The sequence below is a fragment of the Chiloscyllium plagiosum genome, chromosome 3 (genome assembly GCF_004010195.1).
Source record: "Chiloscyllium plagiosum isolate BGI_BamShark_2017 chromosome 3, ASM401019v2, whole genome shotgun sequence".
In the NCBI taxonomy this organism is placed as follows: Eukaryota; Metazoa; Chordata; class Chondrichthyes; order Orectolobiformes; family Hemiscylliidae; genus Chiloscyllium; species Chiloscyllium plagiosum.
This window is the reverse complement of record NC_057712.1, coordinates 97,745,471-97,764,426: the sequence shown is the minus strand read 5'-3', so window position 1 is coordinate 97,764,426 and position 18,956 is coordinate 97,745,471. Positions and strand designations below refer to the sequence as shown.

Sequence of the window (18,956 nt, the reverse complement as noted above, 5' to 3'; positions counted from 1 at the left end):
ATGGCTGTATGCCTCAATTTTAAAACATCAATAACTTACGTTGGAATGAAATCATGTATCGAATTGCACCACTGTTCTGTGAAATGTAACATTCAGAGCTCACTGGGTTCCAAGAGTTGTTGGGTGGCAACATTCAATTCTGCCCTGCAATAGGGGCAGGAGATTTTGCCATATTTTCAATGGGTGCATGAAGTGGAGTTCAAATGAAACAGAGACCTAAGGGCAGTTAGTTGAAGACAAAGATGGGGCAGACTGTATTTTAGGATTCCTCAGAGTTAGGTGTACTGATGGGAACCACACAGATTGTATTTCTTTGGGGAGTCAAAGAGCACTTGATTAGCTCTGTGTAATCAGGGCTCAGGTCTTTGGCTCTGTGCTATGGGTAGCTGTGAAGATCTCTGAAATAATCCCACAGAGGCCAGTGTCCTATCACCAAGTCGCCCTTTATTTACATGAGGAGAATCCTTGACAGTGATCCAACTCTCTCAGAGCCAGCTCTCAGAGTGAACAGGAAGTCTGACACTCTTTTCCTTATCTGTCAGCCAGGGCTCCCTGTTTGGACCAAATTAACAGTCCCAATCAGGGAGCTCATACTCTATGAGGTCCTCCTGGCTGACCTTGTTACAATCATTACAGGCTCAATAGGAAGCCTGTGAGCCATTAGTGGCTTTTGGTGCAGCTTAGAGATGAGGCCATAAATAATATTTTTTCATACAATGCAGAAAGTTCAGAGGTCAAGGAAATCCCAGGGCATATGTGGCTCAGTGAAGCTAGTTTTGGTGGAGAGCTGCTTATGAACATGTACTGGATTGCAGTTTTGGAGTCCAAATTTACATAGACCCAGGAAAGGATCAGAAAAGAGTAGTCACTGAGCTAGCCTATACCGGGGTTTGGGGGAATGAGAGGTGAGGGGTGTTTGGGCAGGAATGGCGGAGGGGCGGGGTGGGGGGGAGGGTAAATATTCTCAAGACCACATCAGAAAAAGATGTAGTATTATTATCCCTTGTGAAGTGTAATGAGATTTTATGACCTACCATGTCATTAGTGTCATGGAGGAGTTGCTAAGAAATCCATGTAACCTCGATTACATTTGCTATTTGATATGTGGTGTGGAGATTTCAATCGCCCAATATTCCCCATGTTTCCCATATATTAATTCTGGAGCTAGAACTAGGTTGTACATTCATTGTAGACTGTAGCTTGTTTGGTACTGAAGTTTGTTCACAATCATGTAATCTTATTAGATTTAGATTAGATTACATTACAGTGTGGAAGCAGGCCCTTCGGCCCAACAAGTTCACACCGACCCACAGAAGCGCAACCCACAACCGTGTTGCAGGTTGTTGTTTTTAATTATTGACTGGGTTTTTGTTAGTTGAGAGTGTGTTGCTGGAAAAGCACAGCAGGTCAGGCAGCATCCAAGGAGCAGGAAAATCAACGTTTTGGGCCAGAGCCCTTCATCAGGAATGATCAGGTTTTCTTTACACCAAGAAGATGGAGTGGAAATTAAAAATGAGAAATGCTGAATATCCATAAATTAAGTGTCTTTATAACACTGGCTGGGGACCAGAAAGAGCAGGAGTCCATCTTCGAGGGCTAGCAGCTTTCGCTTTAAACAAACACTCCCCAATTTGAAATTCCTGAGCTCCTCCTATAAAGTTTTCCCACAATCAGTCATTTATTTTGTTCTTTTGTGGGATATGGGCAGTAGGGCAGGCCAATATTTATTGTCCATCCCTAACTGCTCTTGATCTGCTGCAGTCCATCTGGTGTGGGAACAACATAGATGGCAGAAAGGGTGTCCTTCCTATCCTCGAACCCTGACATTACACATTAAAAACATCCACCCTGCTCCTGTGGAATTCCCTTGTGGAATTCACAAGGGGAGCATACAGGACACTGTCAATAAACTTCACTTCATTGTTAATCATGCCCTCTAACACTGTTCATGTTTCCCTCACCATCTTTCTTGCCACCTTCACAAATGTTTCTGTTATCCCCCACCCCTTGATTCCTCAGCCTTGATTCCTCCATTTTGGCAGTGATCTCACCCTCACTGTTGTTACACGCCCCCACCTTGCACCTTAACAATCAACAGATGGATAACCAGGCCAGGATTCACTTCAGACCTCTGATCAACTTCAATAAGCTGCCCCTAGATGTGACTGACTAGAAGTCCATGAGTGTTGTTTCAGTCCCTTGATTCCTTGTGCTGGACCATATATGACACTCCGCTGCCCACTCCCCAGAGTGCTATTGGAGAGACCCCCTGATGGTGAGCCTTCCAAATGGACAACTGACCGTGTTGAAGCTCTCAGACTGTTTGCTGACTGTTCGCCTACGCTTGTTCTCGGTAATCAAGGGGGTGTGTTGCTGCCAACCTAGCCCCACCAGTTTCTGACATGATGGTTCACTTGAGTACACTTGCAGTGCGTTTTTCATGCAGGCAGTTGGCACAGATTTTATGTTTTCGTTTTGGTGTGCCTGACAGCAAGATGTCCCTACGACCTGACACATTGCTACTGGCAAGCAGCATGTCTATGTGTGTGCACAAAGGAGCATGTCAATACAGCAGTACAGATATATTAGATTAGATTACTTACAGTGTGGAAACAGGCCCTTCGGCCCAACAAGTCCACACTGACCCTCTGAAGAGCAACCTACCCAGACCCATTTCTCCACATTTGTCTCTGCACCTAACACTATGGGCAATTTACCATGGCCAATTTTTGAACTGTGGGAGGAAACCGGAGCACCCTGAGGAAACCCATGCAGACACGCGGAGAATGTGCAAACTCCACACAGACAGTTGCCTGAGGTGGGGACTGAACCCGGGTCTCTGGCGCTGTGAGGCAGCAGTGCTAACCACTGTGCCACCGTGCTAGCCTTTGGATCTGGCTGAAGTGCCAACATGATAACTGTCATGGCAAGGCAAGTAGATGCTAAACGAGCCAGCGGGCAACCTGTTCCAATCTGTGAATTGGGTGCTTGACCCTGAGTGCAAAGTATCCCTTTCAATGCTAGAGCATGGTATTCCTGAAATTCCTGTAAGTCTGTGTTTGCGCAATGGCCTGCTAGTGCATCTGAGAGGAGCCATGATGGTTGTGAGGGGTTGACAAGCTTCAGATGCCAATGTCTGTGGATGAAGGGTGCATGCGCCCATTACCTGTGGATCATGCTCCTGAGATGCTGTTTCATGGTGAGAAACCGAAGGCTTTCTGCAACCTGTAGCAACCTGATGGTGCCAGGTACTCTCGTTTCTACGTCAAGGCTTATCAATGGCTAGCCTCTTTAGCACATTTTGTAAAATTGCTGTTAAACAAGGTATAATCTCCCTTAATTGATAACTCGCCATGCCAAGTGATAAACTCACCTCCCCATTCTGCAAAATCATTAAAGATGGAACAAGAAGATGCTCCTGACGTTGAGATCAGCCTTGCTAGACATCTCAGCTGATTCTGCCACAAATCTCACCATTGCTTGTGTCATTCAGACCTCTATAAGACTCCACCTTCGGCTTTTTTCCTCTCTTAGTTTATAAATTATCAGACTTATTGAACTCACCCATCACAAGTTAACATACTGGGATTGGATTCCACAAATGTCTGGGTTTTAAAGTCTAGCAATAAACCACTGAGCTAGAATGTTTGCAGCACAAAACAAAATGAGCTTTCCAAATAGATGCCAAGCCAAAAATGAAAAAAAAAGGGAAAAATTTATAATTAGAACTGTTTGAAGCACAATTCAAAATAGCTATTCTTGATTCATTTAATAACAAATATAATGAATCATATGGCAAATGTTATGAAAAGGTGAGGGGTCATCAAGACCCAGAAAGCACCTTTGGCTCCCCACATGCTCTGCAATTCTCAGCCACGTAGGTCATAAAACCTCCTAGATCCTTCACTATAGTCTTATGAATGTGGTCTCTATAGTAACTCAGATCCTGACATCAGGTTATATTGTGATGTGGCTCTGTCTCCGTGGCAATTTAAGAATCTATTTTCATGGTCTCCGTGGTAATCTTGGTTTTTTTTTATCATTTCATTTGGTAACTTTTCCTACCACATACTGCAGAAATGGCAATATACAGAGTGTGACCACCTCATTGCCACACCTCCAGTACATTCATGGTTCACCCTTTCAGGCAATGTCACTAAATTATAAAATTATTTTGAGTGGTCTTTTATTATTTTTGCTCTCCCATGGTCTGACTGGTCATGCAAAGGAACTGGAGTTTGATCATAATTTTAACAGAGGAAAGAAGTCACGTTTAAGTAAGTACATTTTCTTCGATGCTACAAATGTTTCTTCTTTGAACCAAAAAGTTTCATTTGTTTAGTGCCTTTCATATCCTCATAACATTCTATCACAATTGGCCACCAATTAACTGCTTGTGAAGTACAGTCAATATTGTAGTATGGGCAAACGTGAGAACCAATTCATACAAAGTATGAATGCACTACTGACTGTGATACTAAATAATATGTTATTGTTGAGGGATGTTCGCTGAGGGATAATTGTTGGCTACGCCCTGGAAACCTTGATTTAGCGTCCATCCAAAAGATGATAAAGTGTAATCTCAACCTGCATTGTATGACCATGTCAGGACTGAAACTTGAGCCACTGGCTGAGAGTTGTCAATATTTTTGTAAGTCCTAAGTGATATGTTGCCTCAAAAGTGAGTGACTGCAAGCCACCAAAGAATATATATGTCTCTCAGATGGTACATTTGATAGGGGTCTTGATGGGGGAGTTCATGTTCATACTGGAGCATGTGGAAGAATTGTATTCAGATCCTGATAAAATGTTGCAGGAATTATTGTCTAGTTTGAGAAAAAAAGATCTCTAGAGGGCATTGTGGCCATTTCTGGAAGATTAGTGGAGTGTATCAGTGTACCAGATGATTTCTGGAGCCAATATCATCTAGGGCAGAGGAACTGGTGCGAAGTGAAGTGGTAAAGTTTTTTGCTGTTTATGAAAGAAGGGGTTAGAAGGATTGAAAGAGATTAAAGTTGGAATCATAGAACTGTCTCAGGACAGTAGGAGACCATTCAGCCCATCATGCCCATGCCATCCCTCTGAGAGGGAGTTACTCAGCTAGTCCTACCTCCCTGCTTTTCCATGTAATCTTGCAATATTTTCACTATAAGAGACCGTCAAATTCCCCTTTGAACACCAGGATTAAACCAATGTCAGCCACACTTTCCACATCGCAAATGATAACTGTATAAAAGTTTATTCATCATGTCATTATTTCTTCTTTTAAGTTTTGAATGAATGAATCAAGTAACGATAATTATTAAGTGTCTACATGTAATGGCCAACATAGATTTCCGAAATGGAGGTTATGTTTGAAGATCTAGAATAGAATAGAAGTTTATTGTCATGTATACTTTTAAGTGAAAAATACAGCTACAAGTTTTATAAGTCGCCCTACCACAGCACCTATATTAATGACAGAAGTCAAACATAATTAAAAAAAGTAAAATTAAGACAAAGTTCATCACAGTTAATAGCTCCTGGGCTCAGGGAAAGCCAATTAAGGAACAATGGAATTGAATATTTAAAGATAATGGCCAGGATCTCGTGAGGTGAGACTGAACGCAGAGACATCCAAAGGGGTGAGCAGCTGAAATACACAATTAAAGGCCCCTATCGGAATCATTTTATATTATCGTTCATATTTTGGCAACAATGGGACAACCTCAACCGACCACCTCACTCTGCATGAGGAGGTTGCCAGCTAAACAGGAATAATCTCTCAGGAGCTGCTCAAGGATGATGTGACAAAGGCCAGGGATCACAGGCAGGGAAATCCCAACCACTTCCATTGAGGGCTTTACCTTCTAACACTCAGTTCTGTAAATTTTTAAAATTCACGGCTAACTTACCCAGCCTAGTTGGTGAGGTCTCCTATATATCTCTGCAGTGAGCACCTTTCCCCATGGTAGTGCTCAGGCTTCAGAGCTGTTGGGTTGAGGGTGGTCTGGCAGCATTAGGAGCATGCCAATGTCCTTCATTGGCATCTTCCAGGGCATGAATGATAACCACTACCACACCCCAGCTCTATGTAGAGGAATTTTGTTTGCTGGATTATATAATCCAGTTGCTATTGCAATTCTGCACCTTCAGGTGCTGTTCCTGTGTTTAAGGTCTTTTCCACATTTGTTGAATTTCATTTTTCCTCATGGAGCAGCCTGGCTGATGTGAAGTAGTTGCTTCAATTACTTGTGACATTGAGCATGACTGAGGGAATTAGGCAGACATTACGCCGAGGAGGATAAGTTGCTAGAAGAAAATGGAGGAGAAGACTCTTCACTGAAGGTCTTCAGGGAGAATATTGCTTTGAGAGCATTTGCTGGAACGCAGGCATTCAGAGCCGAGAATTCTGAACTTTCTTGCCTGCCACCTGGTATTGCATGATTACAATCTGAGTTTCCAACGCAGCATTCAGACTTTGAATTGAAGTTGTTGGTGCTGCAATGGAAGCTGCAACAGCAATGATCAAATGTTGCATCTTGGTTGGGTCCACATGTATGCTGCTAGCAGTAACTCCCCCATTCCATGCTGCCAAGGGTGGTTTCCAAGCTCAGTGTATATTCCTATGCCAAGACAGTGCTGATTCATCCACGTTCCTTGCCATTTACTTCATGCTTTCTAGTAGGCTTCCCACTGAAACAAGTATTTGGATGTGTACACCCATCAGCCTTCTTCTGTCAACAGGCCCAGCAATGCCATCATTTAAGACCTCCAGCAAAAACTATATGCAACATCATGGCAATGTGTGTGCCTATACACACCTTTACTTGCTGTGCTGGCTGCAGTGCTCATGTGTTGCTGTGTGCAGATCACGCCTAAATCCTATCCTCTCATTTATATGCAATGTCAGTATCTGACTGCAAATGAGAAACTGGATGATGATGTTTCTGCATTGCCTTCTTGCTCCTCATCCACCACCCAGTCTGTTTTCAGTTCTTGTGTATTGGAAATGAGAAAGGGGGGAGGTTTGTAGCAAGGGGAGAGGAGAGTATAGAAAGCCTGACTTTACACCATCCAGAGGTTTTCAGTCAGAAAAGATTGCGAGATGTGAGAAGGCGGATGCTGTCACCTTCAAAGGTTTTAGTCTGCCTTGGGTCACAGTATTAGATTAGATTACATTACATTACAGTGTGGAAACAGGCCCTTCGACCCAACAAGTCCACACCGACCCGCCGAAGTGCAACCCACCCATACCCCTTACCTAACATTACGGGCAATTTAGCATGGCCAATTCACCTGACCTGCACATCTTTGGACGGTGGGAGGAAACCCACGCAGACACGGGGAGAACGTGCAAACTCCATACAGTCAGTTGCCTGAGGCGGGAATTGAACCTGGGTCTCAGGTGCTGTGAGGCAGCAGTGCTAACCACCGTGCCGCCCACTATTAGCAACAACTCTTTCTGTAAAGACAAACAGTGTCTCTTCCGTAGAGATTAAAACAAGCAGTCAAGCCCCTTCCTGGTTAACACCTGCTGCCTCAGAACCTGAACCTTTTCAAGGAGAGAGGGGCTTTTGTCAGTAAACACCATACAGTCTGTTCAGATGATGTGGCTGTTGTGGTTGAATAACAACCATAGTGCACAAACTATGTGGTGCAAATGTGAAGCTTGCAGGAGTGCTATCTCTATCAGTATGGGATTAAGTATCAGAATGTTAGCTATGACTTCTTAAACTTTTGGAGTAGATGAGTTAGTTCCACTCTATCCCAATAACTTCCTATGTTTATTTCCTTCGAGCACTCATCTAATTTCTAAATGATAAGCACCAAACCACAGCTAACACATCTGGTAGCATAAATATTGGACAATCTTTTAGCTTCCTAATTTTCTCTCACAGGCATGGTCATTTCAGGATCAAGAATTATGCTGCCTACTTTATATGGTCGCTGTATAGTATATATTTATATCATCCACTGGATGCTCTGTTAGATTTTTCTGTGTGGAGAAAGGTAAAGTTGCCATCGCCTTACCAGACCACAGAGAGAAGACTAGTGGTGGTTTAACTTGAGGGTCATCATGTCTCAGGCAAGTTTGAGAAGGCAGAATGTTTGTGATAACCGCAGCTGGTGGAGGAATTGAATCCATGCCGCTTGGCATCACAGGGCCATTGCCAATCCATCCAGCCAACTGAGCCCTCGGGTGTTGCATTGTTGGGAAGAACACAACATCATGGATAACATGCAGGGTTTGCAAATATGTTATTGCAATGAGCTCGTCTAACTCATTTTAGACAACTGCATGGCAAATTTTCAAATATCATTTTGATAACACTGGAGAATGTTATTCTTCTTAAATGGTTCATTTATGGTTATGTTGCTTGAATGAAATTGACAGCTTGAAATTTGTTTGACCCTCTCAGCTTTGCCCCCAGCACAAACAGTCAGGGTCTTATGAGAGTTTAGCAGCTGCCATAAAATGGAACATCTGGACTGTGATGGCAGTGTACACTGATGCTCCATTTTTAATTACTATGAGATCTCCCATAGTACTGGTCACATTGTTAAAGGATCTTTGTTCTAAAAGGGAAGAACATTATACAAGTATAAAAACAAGCTACAAAAGTAGGCTGCTCAGTCCTTCAAGTCTGCTCCACCATTCAATAAGATCATGGCTGATTTAATTTTAACTTCAAATCCACATTCCTCCATGTCCCGGATAATTTTTCATCCCCATTGTAATCACAGTTTATCTATCTCTGCTGTAAAAATGTTTAAAGCTTCTGCATTGATTGCCATTCCAAATGGAGTTCCAAAGAATGGAGTTTCAAAGATTAACAACACTCAGCAATTTCTTTGCCTTATTTCTGTGTTAAATGGGCGTCCCCTTATTTTGAAACTATGACCCTTAGTTCGAGGTTTTCCCACAAGTGGAAACATCCTTCACCAATTCATTCAGTCAAGTCTCCTTTGGATCTTATCACAGAGTTGTTCTGATGGAGAAGGAGGCCAATTCAATCCATCATCTGTGTACCAGTTATATAACCCAGTGCCAATCACCAGCTGTTTCCTCATATCCCTGCATTATATTTCTATTTATATAATTATCAAATGCTCTCTTGAACGTTTCAATTCAACCTGCTTCCATCACATTTCCAGGCAGTATATGTCATTTCCTAGCTTTTTCCCACATCACCCTTGCTCCACTTGATAAGTAGGAATGGCTTCTCCCTATCTACTAGTGGATTTTGTAAACCTCCAACAAATCTCCTGTCAGCCTTCTACTCTCCAAGAAGAAAAATCCCAACTTCTTCAATCTATCCTCATAACTGAAATGTCTCCTTCCTGGAACCATTCTTGTAAATCACTTTCACATACTCTCTCTCCAATGCATTCACAGCTTTCCTATTATGTAGTACCCACAACTTTACACGATACTCTCGTTGAGGTCTAGCCAGTGCCTTATACAAATTCAACACACTTCCTTGTTCTTGTACTCCATGCTCTTATGAATAAAGCTGAGAACACTGTATGTTTTATTCACTAGTCCTGCCACCTTCAATAATTTATGCATATATACAGCCATGTCCTTCTGCTCCTATCCCCGTTTTAGAATTATATCCCCTCATTTTGTACTATCTTTCTATGATCTTCCAACTAAAGTGTATCGGCTCACATCTCGCTGCATTGAACCTCATCTGCCACCTATCATGCCACTTCTCAAAATGTCCTTTTGGAGTTCCACACCGCCATCCTCACAGTTTGTATTCCTTCCAATTACAAGTCCCATTATTTCTTCTTTGATATCCTCTCCAACCATGTGATTACTATTATAGGGCCTGAACACAAATCCCACAAGTGAACTCTTACCTTTATCATTCTCTATCTCTAGCTGGCCTGTGTCTATATCCTTGTTTCTTGGATTTAGAACATCCCTCTCTATTGTGCTAATATCATCTTTAAATAGCAGAGCTACTCCTCCACATTTTCCTAGCTCCTAGTCCTTCAAAATGTCAGATAGCCTTCAATATTCAATTCTCAATCTAGGTCATCATGCAGCCATGTCTCAGTAACGGTCACCAGGTAGTACTTATTTAACTCTTTGTACTACAAGTTCAGCTGTTTGTTTGAAATCCAATATGCATTCAGTACAAGGCCTTTTTATAACCTCTGGTCTTACTCACTGATTTACTCCTCGATCTGCATTCTCTGTCCTTTCCAGACATTATCTGTTTATCATTTCCCACATTAATTCCTTCCTTTGTTGCCTTTCCCCCACTCTTTGGTTCACCACAACTTCCCAAATTTGAGCTCTTCCATACACTATTTAGTTTAAAATCTGCTTTACTTCCGTCGTTATGTGGTTCCTAAGAAAACATCAGTCTCAGTATAGTTCAGGTGTAGACAATCCCAATGGTATAGATCCCATTTTCCCCAGTATTGGTGACAGTGCCCCACAACTGGAACCCACTTCTCCCTTACCCTTAAGTCACGCATTCATCTGTCTAACCTTCTGCCAATTTCTATGTGGCTCAAGTAATAATCCAATGATTCTTACCTTTGACGTTCTTCTTAATTTGGTGCCTGGCTTTTTATACCGACTATGTAAAACCTCTACACTAGTTCTCTCTCTATTACTTGTACCTACCCCGGACCACAACAATGGGACCTGTCCCTTCCAACTTCAAATTCTTCTCCAGCCCCGAGCAGATATTCTGAACCCTGGTACCAGGGGTCTGGACTCAGGGGCTTTGCTACGGAGACCCGCAAAAATTCCCCTGACTATGCTGTCCCCTACTATCACTACATTCCTTTGTCTCCCAACACTTGATTGTCCTCCTGTACCATGGTGCCATGACCATTTAACCCATCCATCCCACAGCCCCCGGTCTCAACCTGACAAGCTGAGGGCACATCAATCCTGTTGGACATTTGCAGAGGCTGACACTCCACTCCTTTCCTCTGACTGCCCTTAGCTACTTCATTTGCAGTCACACCCTCCTGTCTCTGACCACTGGCAGCATCAGAACACTCTTTTCTTAAGAGGTGCGACAGTCTCCTGGTACAAAGTATTCAGGTAACTTTCCTCCCTCCCAGATGCATCGCATTATCTGTAGTTCAACCTCCAGCCAATAAGATAAACTTGCCATAGTCCCAGAGGGCTGCTATCTCATCAGAGAGAGAGACAAAGGTGGTTTTGCTTGAGGGCCACCACGTCTCAAAAGTAAGGAGAGAGGTTGAGAAGAAGAGTTCTTCATGGTAACATCAGCTGGTCAGGAATCAAACTCATGCTGTTGGCATCACTGTACATTGCAAACCAACCATCTGTCCAATTGAGCTAACCGACTTTGAAACTCTGTGCTGCAATTGTTTCAATATCAAACACTGTAGATAAATTTGCCCTAGGGCTCCCATATACTACAGCTTTGAGACAGAACCTTTCCTACCATTCTTCATGAGTTTTTAATTATTTAGTTATTCTATTAACTAATGTTGCCTTTTATGTATGATATTGATAAATACATTGGTGATAAAGTTATGTTAAAACTTCAAAATTAAACAAGTTTAAACCAATTAATAGATTGGTGTCGGTCAGATTGTGGTCTGATATTTGGTTTGCCTGCAAGTTCTGTCTTTCCAATACCAGCCAATGAACTCATAGACTTTTTAATCTTTCACACGTCTTGTTTCTTTCAACAAGATCTGACTGCAGGGTACTCTTCTCAGATTATTTTAAAACAACATATAGATGCTAAAATGTAGGTGTGTGTTTTTTTTGATGGATATCAAATTTAATTGAAATGAAATAAACATCAGGTGAATTCATACAGAAGTCATCTTAGTTTGGATTTTGTTCTTATTCTCTAGACTAGCTCTCAATATACTTCTCTCTGGTACATTTTTGATGCACAGTGTTTGTAGTTGTAAAATTATGCATTATAATCAAATGTAAGGAATATTGTTTCACCAGAATAAGGATAAGGATGTTATGTCATGTAGTTCACATATTTTAAAAATCAGGGCTACTGATTTTGGTTATTAAGTAAATCAAATTAGGAATAATGTAATTTTTTTATCACCACAAACTCTGTTTTTGCCTCTGAAACTCAGAAGCGAATGCAAAATTGATTTTCAAACTTTCTTGGTCTCGTCGTCACCAGTTCTACCTGTTGCAGATGCACTTGGCCATGACAGTATTAGTAGGAATGAGCAACTATTGAAGTTCTGTGGATACCCTCAGACATGTTTTGTGGAACTACCACCACACTTAATAGAATAGATTCAGCACAGATCTAGCTGCTCAAAGCTGGGTAATAATGAGGAGTTGCGTGCTACCAGCAACAGCCAAATTATCTTCCACCACAGTTTGCCATTACAATCAAGTCAAATGACAGCAGGAAATATTGAGACCAGGTGTAACTAAAACTAAGATATCACAATGTTGAAGCTACAATGCAGGACTATATGCATGCTAAAAAATGGAATCAGAAACAGAGCTTAGCAATCCAACAACCAATGCATCGAATTAATGCGCTGCAGGGCTACCATGCCAGTTGTGAATGGTAGTGGGAAATTGAGTAATATTTGTGCCACACAGTTACAGGAAATGACTGTGTAAGTTCACCTTGCTCCATTACCATTGCAGTGGTGTGTATCATTTATAAAGGAAAATACAAAAACTCCATAAAACAAATTCCACAGTACATGGATAAGGAATTACATCTACAGAGCTGAACTGGAGGAACTGGAGTTTCTTCCTTGAGAGAAGATTAAAATGAAATTTGTTAGTAGTGGTCAAAATTATGTCTGGTTTTAAAAGAATAACTACATTGAAGTTGTTTCCAATAGCTGAAGGCTTGATAACCAAAGGGCACAGATGTCAGATGGTTGACCAAAAATAATAAGAGGCAACATAATCAAAGTGGTGGGCGGCACAGTGGCACAGTGGTTAGCACTGCTGCCTCGCAGTGCCAGAGACCCAGGTTCAGTTCCCACCTCAGGCAACTCTCTGTGTGGAGTTTGCACATTCTCCCCGTGTCTGCGTGGGTTTCCTCCCACAGTCCAAAAATGTGCAGGTTAGGTGAATTGGCCATGCTAAATTGCCCGTAGTGTTAGGTGTAGGGGTAAATGTTGGAGAATGGGTCTGGGTGGGTTACGCTTTGGCGGGTCGGTGTGAACTTGTTGGGCCGAAGGGCCTGTTTTCACACTGTAAGTAATCTAATCTACTCATCTATCTAGACATTTTTTTAATGTAATAAGTGGTTAAAGTTTTGAAATGCACTGCCTATTGGGTAGTGAATGCTTCTTCAACTGCCTTAGGACGTGAATTGGGTAAGTGCTTGAAAGAAAAGTAATGTAATCATATCAGGAAAAGGTGCGTATGAGCATGTACGCAATGTGTGTCTGATGTTTTACTTATTGAATGGCCTTTTTCTGGGCGAAATACTCAACTGATTTTTATACTTCTAATTCCTTTTCCTTGTTTTCCCTTACTGAGACACTTGCATCATTAGAATTCTTTGGACCTAAAGGAATGTAAACAGAGCACATTTTGACTTTTGGTGTAAGGTTTAAAACTTTAAAAACTGAAACTTTTCAGATCATCCAAGGACAACTGCCTTAATGAGCCAATATTTTTCAAACATTTCTCTGTACCAGACGTCCCATTCATATTGATTACACTCCAGAACTTCCTCTGGAAGCAATCTTGAGAACTGCAGTTCCAATCCTCAAAAGACAAAGAAAAATTGAACCATCTTAGTTAAAAAGAAATTATTTAATAAACAACAGGAAAAAGAATTGCACCCTGTAAGTAAACAGATACAGATACACTGCCAGAAGATTTTTAAAGCAATTGATATTTGCTTATAATCCCATTATAATAATGGTCAGTGAACTCCAATCTGAATAACATTTCTACAAATTGAACACCAGTTGTCTAAGAGGAGAAAGTGAGGTCTGCAGATGCTGGAGATCAGAGATGGAAATGTGTTGCTGGAAAAGCTCAGCAGGTCAGGCAGCATCTAGGGAACAGGAGAATCGACGTTTCGGGCATTAGTCCTGAAGAAGGGCTAATGCCCGAAATGTCGATTCTCCTGTTCCCTAGATGCTGCCTGACCTGCTGCGCTTTTCCAGCAACACATTTCCACCAGTTGTCTAAGCTTTGCGAATGGATTCATTGTACTTAGAGCAGTGTAACAATAATAACTGGAAACTGCAATGACCTCAAAAGTTAATCTGTGAAGGAAGATGAAGGGTAAGCAAGACATGTGGTCTACATCTGTTTGTTTGCATGACACTTTATATTGAACTTTTTTTTTTCATTTCAGATGCTACAGATATCTTCAGTGCTGAAGAATATGAGGAGACTGGACCCTGTTCAGTAACATGTGGTAAATATTACTTTGCACGCCTTCATTTTTGATGATTATGATGGTAATTAGGATTTGTTTGGATTCTACATTCAGATATAATCTTACAATCCAATAGCCTCCTTTGCCTTATCTTGAATCACAATGCACCATTTATCTTAGGAGAAAAAGCTAATAATGCTACCATGAAACAATTACACCCATCACTAGAGATATCGTCATTGTGTATCCCTTGTGCTCATGTGACAGATCTTTCACTACGTTTGACAGCATTGTTTCCATATTTCCTGCAAAGCCTCAATGCAAGTTTCAACTGGTCTCTTCTCATGTTCTCTTAGCTATTACCAGTGAGCATCCTGGCAGGCAAACCATTACACAACATGTTTTTTTGCGTGTTTATCGACTTTCTTCAGAACTCTGGGCTCTCAATATCAACATCTGACCCTTTGACAGATGTCCAAGGATAATATGGCAACCATGTAACCATTATCAACTGATGCAAAAACCCATCTGGTTCAGTAATGTCTTTTAGGGAAGGAAATCTTCCATCCTTACTTGGTCTGGCCTACACATCACTCCAGATCCACTACAATGTGGCTACTCTTAACTGCCCTCTGAAGCAGTCTGAACAAGCCACTTAGATCAAGAGGCTATTAGGCATGTGCAATAATTTCTGGCCCAGCTAGCAACGCCCACATCCCATGAGAGAATACTAAAAAAAGTTCTACCTCCACTTGCTGTTTTCCTTAGGGAAACCTGTACCTAACTCACCCTCGGGTTAAACAGCCCTACTCCACCTCCCCTGCACATTGGTGCTTGGTGATTTATCATGAAGATACCCCCTCTAGTCTGGGGTCTACACTAGATATGTGTATGTGTTTGTGTTGTAAATCTGTGTGTGAGTCTACGTGTATTTAACCTGGGAGCATAGATTTCAGTGAGATTTTACAGTTTAGAGGCAATTCAAGGTGAGACATTTTTGCTCAGCCGATTGTGAGATGATATTTGTGTGGGTAGATTGATGCTCTCTCTTTGAATGGGTCTGAGAGGTTATTTAGTTTATAGTGGGACAGGAACAACTGCTTATGAGTCTTAATAAGGAAGAGTTCTTGTCTCAATAAAGTTTGATTTATTGCCTATAGTAATTAGATACATTAGCTAGTTAGACATTGTTACTGAGACTAGTGGGAGGTATGGATGACATGTTGGTCCCTTTTGAGCTATTGTCCCCATTTCCCCACTCAAGACTGTGTGGCATCTTCAGTTCGGGGGTCTTCAATAGTCTCTAGCGTTATCCTTTTCAAAACTATTACTGCTTATATACTCTTCCATGTTTTTTAACCCAAAGTTAGTATCTATAGATTTATATATATAATCATCACATTTTCCACTATTCTATTTCTCCTCCCCAAGTCTCTGACTTCACAAACTCTGACAGTTTGGAGGTTTCACGATTCTTGAAAAACATATTCTCTTTGGACTGGGAAGATTCATAGAGCTTTGAGCTGAAGTCTCTTGATCTTGCATGGTCTGCAATGGAGGGCTTTATCATCATCTCTTAGATGCTCTCCCTGGAGGACACTAATCCAAATGGTTGGGTCCAGTAACGTACCTGGAGGACCTTCATCTCGGAATCTCTTTTGCAGAGGAACTCTTCCCTGCTGACCGAAGTAGTTGCTCCTAAACAATCAGCTTTAAATCTCATGAATTTCAATCATGGAAACTGGCTGCTTGGTGTCAGCACAGAATGGCTCAAACAGCAGCATCTTTGATTTCTGAGCCAGGTAATTTCTGCTTTTTTGTACCGTGTCCTAGATCTGTGGAAGTTGGTGTGGGTCAATGGATTCATGTGCAACTCATCTTCATCTTGTCTAAGCCTGGCTTTGTTCTCAATCTACTAATATATCCGTGTTGAAAACTCTGTACTTCAACTAGTTAATGAGGTGTGATGCCTTCATTCACCCTTCTAAGTTGTTGTTCAGGTGAACCAGATATTTCCCAACCTCAGTCATGATATTGGAGGATTAATGCTTCCTGAAGCATTGCATTCATCACTGGTACTGATAATTCTGCTTTGGAAGAAGGGATTGAAATGTTTCTTTTGAATTTGTGTTGCCTCATCCTTTAACATTAAATTCAGATTTATAATAACTATTTGTCATGTAGAGCATTTTGTAGTCTGAATGATTTCTGAGGTGGAATTATAAAGGAGTTCAAATAACATGGACTAAGACATGATCTGTGAAAGAATAACATGAGAAGCTTCAAGCCCCATCTCGAAGTTTGGAACAATTTGCAACATCAAGTATGTATATGCTGAGCTGTGTTACAAATTCCTCACTTAGCAGTGGCAAATTGCCAATTAAAGGATTTAAAGAATTGTGGTATTGGGGAGAAGATGGTGGCATTGAGACTGGCATTATACTGGTTCCTGATCTTCTTGTCACATCGAAGTATATTCTACTCAACAGCCAAGACTACAGTGACCCAGGTGGCAACCATAGACCAGGCTGGTATTGTCTGGTGTCACAGACTCTGCTGGCCTTGGGAGAGACAGAAAGTCTGGCCTCTGCATCACCTCATCCAGCACGCCCTCCAGGCCCCTGCCTGCAAAGTGGGATGTTAATATTCCCTCTGTCTACAATGTCCGGGGCAAGTGTCAGCAACTGTACGGGGAAGCTCTAGATTAGCAGGTGCATAATAGCTTTTCAAAAATGGTGCCAGTGCTGGGGTACCTGTCAGTTCCCTGGTATCCCAGCAGTGCGAGTTGCTGCAGGAATAGTGTGTGGTGTGATGGGAATGGAATCCGATAAGAGGGATGCAATGGCAAGAACACTCATGAAGTCTCATGAGAAATATCCTCTAAAAAACTGGATGCAACAGGCACTCAGCCAAAAAACACAAGATTTAGCCTGTTTAAAATTCCTCATTGTTGAACAGGTTGTACTGCTCATTCTTGTTGCTACTTTTCACATACTCACTGATATCTGTCATCTGAAGCTTCATCAGTGACAATAGGAGTGGATAATATTTCCACCACTTATGTTTAGTTGTAGGCTTCCTTCCTGTTGAGCATATGAAACAATTTTCTTATGCCAACCTAAGTCACACGAATGGATTCAAACATATCAACGGTGAAAGTTGAGCAAAGGTTAGAGTGAGGCCCATAGTGAACAAACAGGGTAAACTGCTCACTGAAGCAAAGGGGTATGACTAAATGAACACTTTGCTTCTGTCTTTACCAAATTAGAAGATGGTGACAATGGCCCAGTTGAAAACGTGGATGATGAGCAACTGAACAGTAGAGTGATAGATAAAGAAGAGGTGCTAAAAAAGCTGGCAGCCCTCCAGGTACAGAATTTGCCAGGCCTGGATGGTAACCATCCTAGGTTGCTGAGAGAGGTGAAGGAGTAAATTGTGGAGCCGTTGAGTGACATTTTCCAGGATTAGTCCTGGGGTTCTGGAGGATTGCAAATGTGATGCTGTTGTTTAAGAAACGGGCAAAGGATAATCCAGGAAACTACAGACCTGTCAGCCTGACAGCAATAGTGGGAAAACTGGTGCTGGGCATGGTATGGGATAAGACTATTATACATAGAGAAAAAGAAGTTAATATTAGACTGTCAACATAGCTTTGTCAAGGGCACTTCATGTCTGACAAATTTAATTGAGTTCTTTGACCCTTTGATGAGGTAGTTCTGCGGTTGTTGTATATTTGGACTTTAAGAGAGCATTTTATCTGGTGTCACATAGCGGGTTGGTTAGCAGATTAGAAATGATTGCTGAACGCCGTCCTTCTGCACTGTAATTGACTGATGGCTCCTTTGCAGCATGGATTAGAAGTTAGCTAAAAGATAGCAAACAGAGGATAAGAACACTGCAGACAATTTTAAAGTGGTGCTCCCCAGGGATCAGTGTTGGGACGCTTGGTTTTTCTGATTTATATAAATTAATTTGGAAATAGGTATTGAGATTTACTAGAATGATACCAGGAATGATGGATATGTGATACAAAGAATTGAGCCTATTCTCCTCACATTAAGGATTAAGAAGGGACCTTAGTAAGGCATTCAAAATTATGAACAATTTTGACAGGTTAAAGAAGGATATTCCTTTTCCACTGATTGGAATGTCAGTAACAAGGGGGTCACAATTTCAAGATTGCCAGCAAGAGAGCTGGGACTGAGATGAGACACTTTCCATTAGGATTTGGAATGTGCTGCCTTGAAGAGTGATGGAGGTGAATTCCATAGAAGGTTTCAAAAAAGGAGCTGGATATTTACTGGGAAGTGGTTAAATTAGAGGGCTGCAGAGATAGCTGAAAAATGTGTTGCTGGAAAAGCGCAGCAGGTCAGGCAGCATCCAAGGAGCAGGAGAATCGACGTTTTGGGCATAAGCCCTTCTTCAGGAATGAGGGAGGTGTGCCAAGCAGGCTAAGATAAAAGGTAGGGAGGAGGGACTTGGGGGAGGAGCGTTGGGTATGCGATAGGTGGAAGGAGGTTAAGGTGAGGGTAATAGGCTGGAGAGGGGGTGGGAGCGGAGCGGTCGGGAAGAAGATTGCAGGTCAAGAAGGCAGTGCTGAGTCCGAGGGTTGGGACTGAGATA

The 18,956-nt window shown here is 41.8% G+C and overlaps 1 protein-coding gene across 2 annotated transcripts in view; it reads left to right on the top strand.

Moving 5' to 3' along the window:
• The first annotated feature begins 4,112 nt into the window (after positions 1–4,112).
• Positions 4,113–18,956, top strand: part of LOC122548665 (sperm acrosome membrane-associated protein 1-like) — a 206,112-nt gene continuing 191,268 nt past the window's right edge. For both annotated transcript variants that reach the window (XM_043687498.1, XM_043687499.1), the window contains exons 1-2: positions 4,113–4,277; positions 14,310–14,372. In XM_043687498.1, coding sequence (XP_043543433.1) covers positions 4,151–4,277; positions 14,310–14,372 — 190 coding nt within the window. In that variant the 5' untranslated portion in view covers positions 4,113–4,150. The remainder of the gene's footprint in view (positions 4,278–14,309; positions 14,373–18,956) is intronic.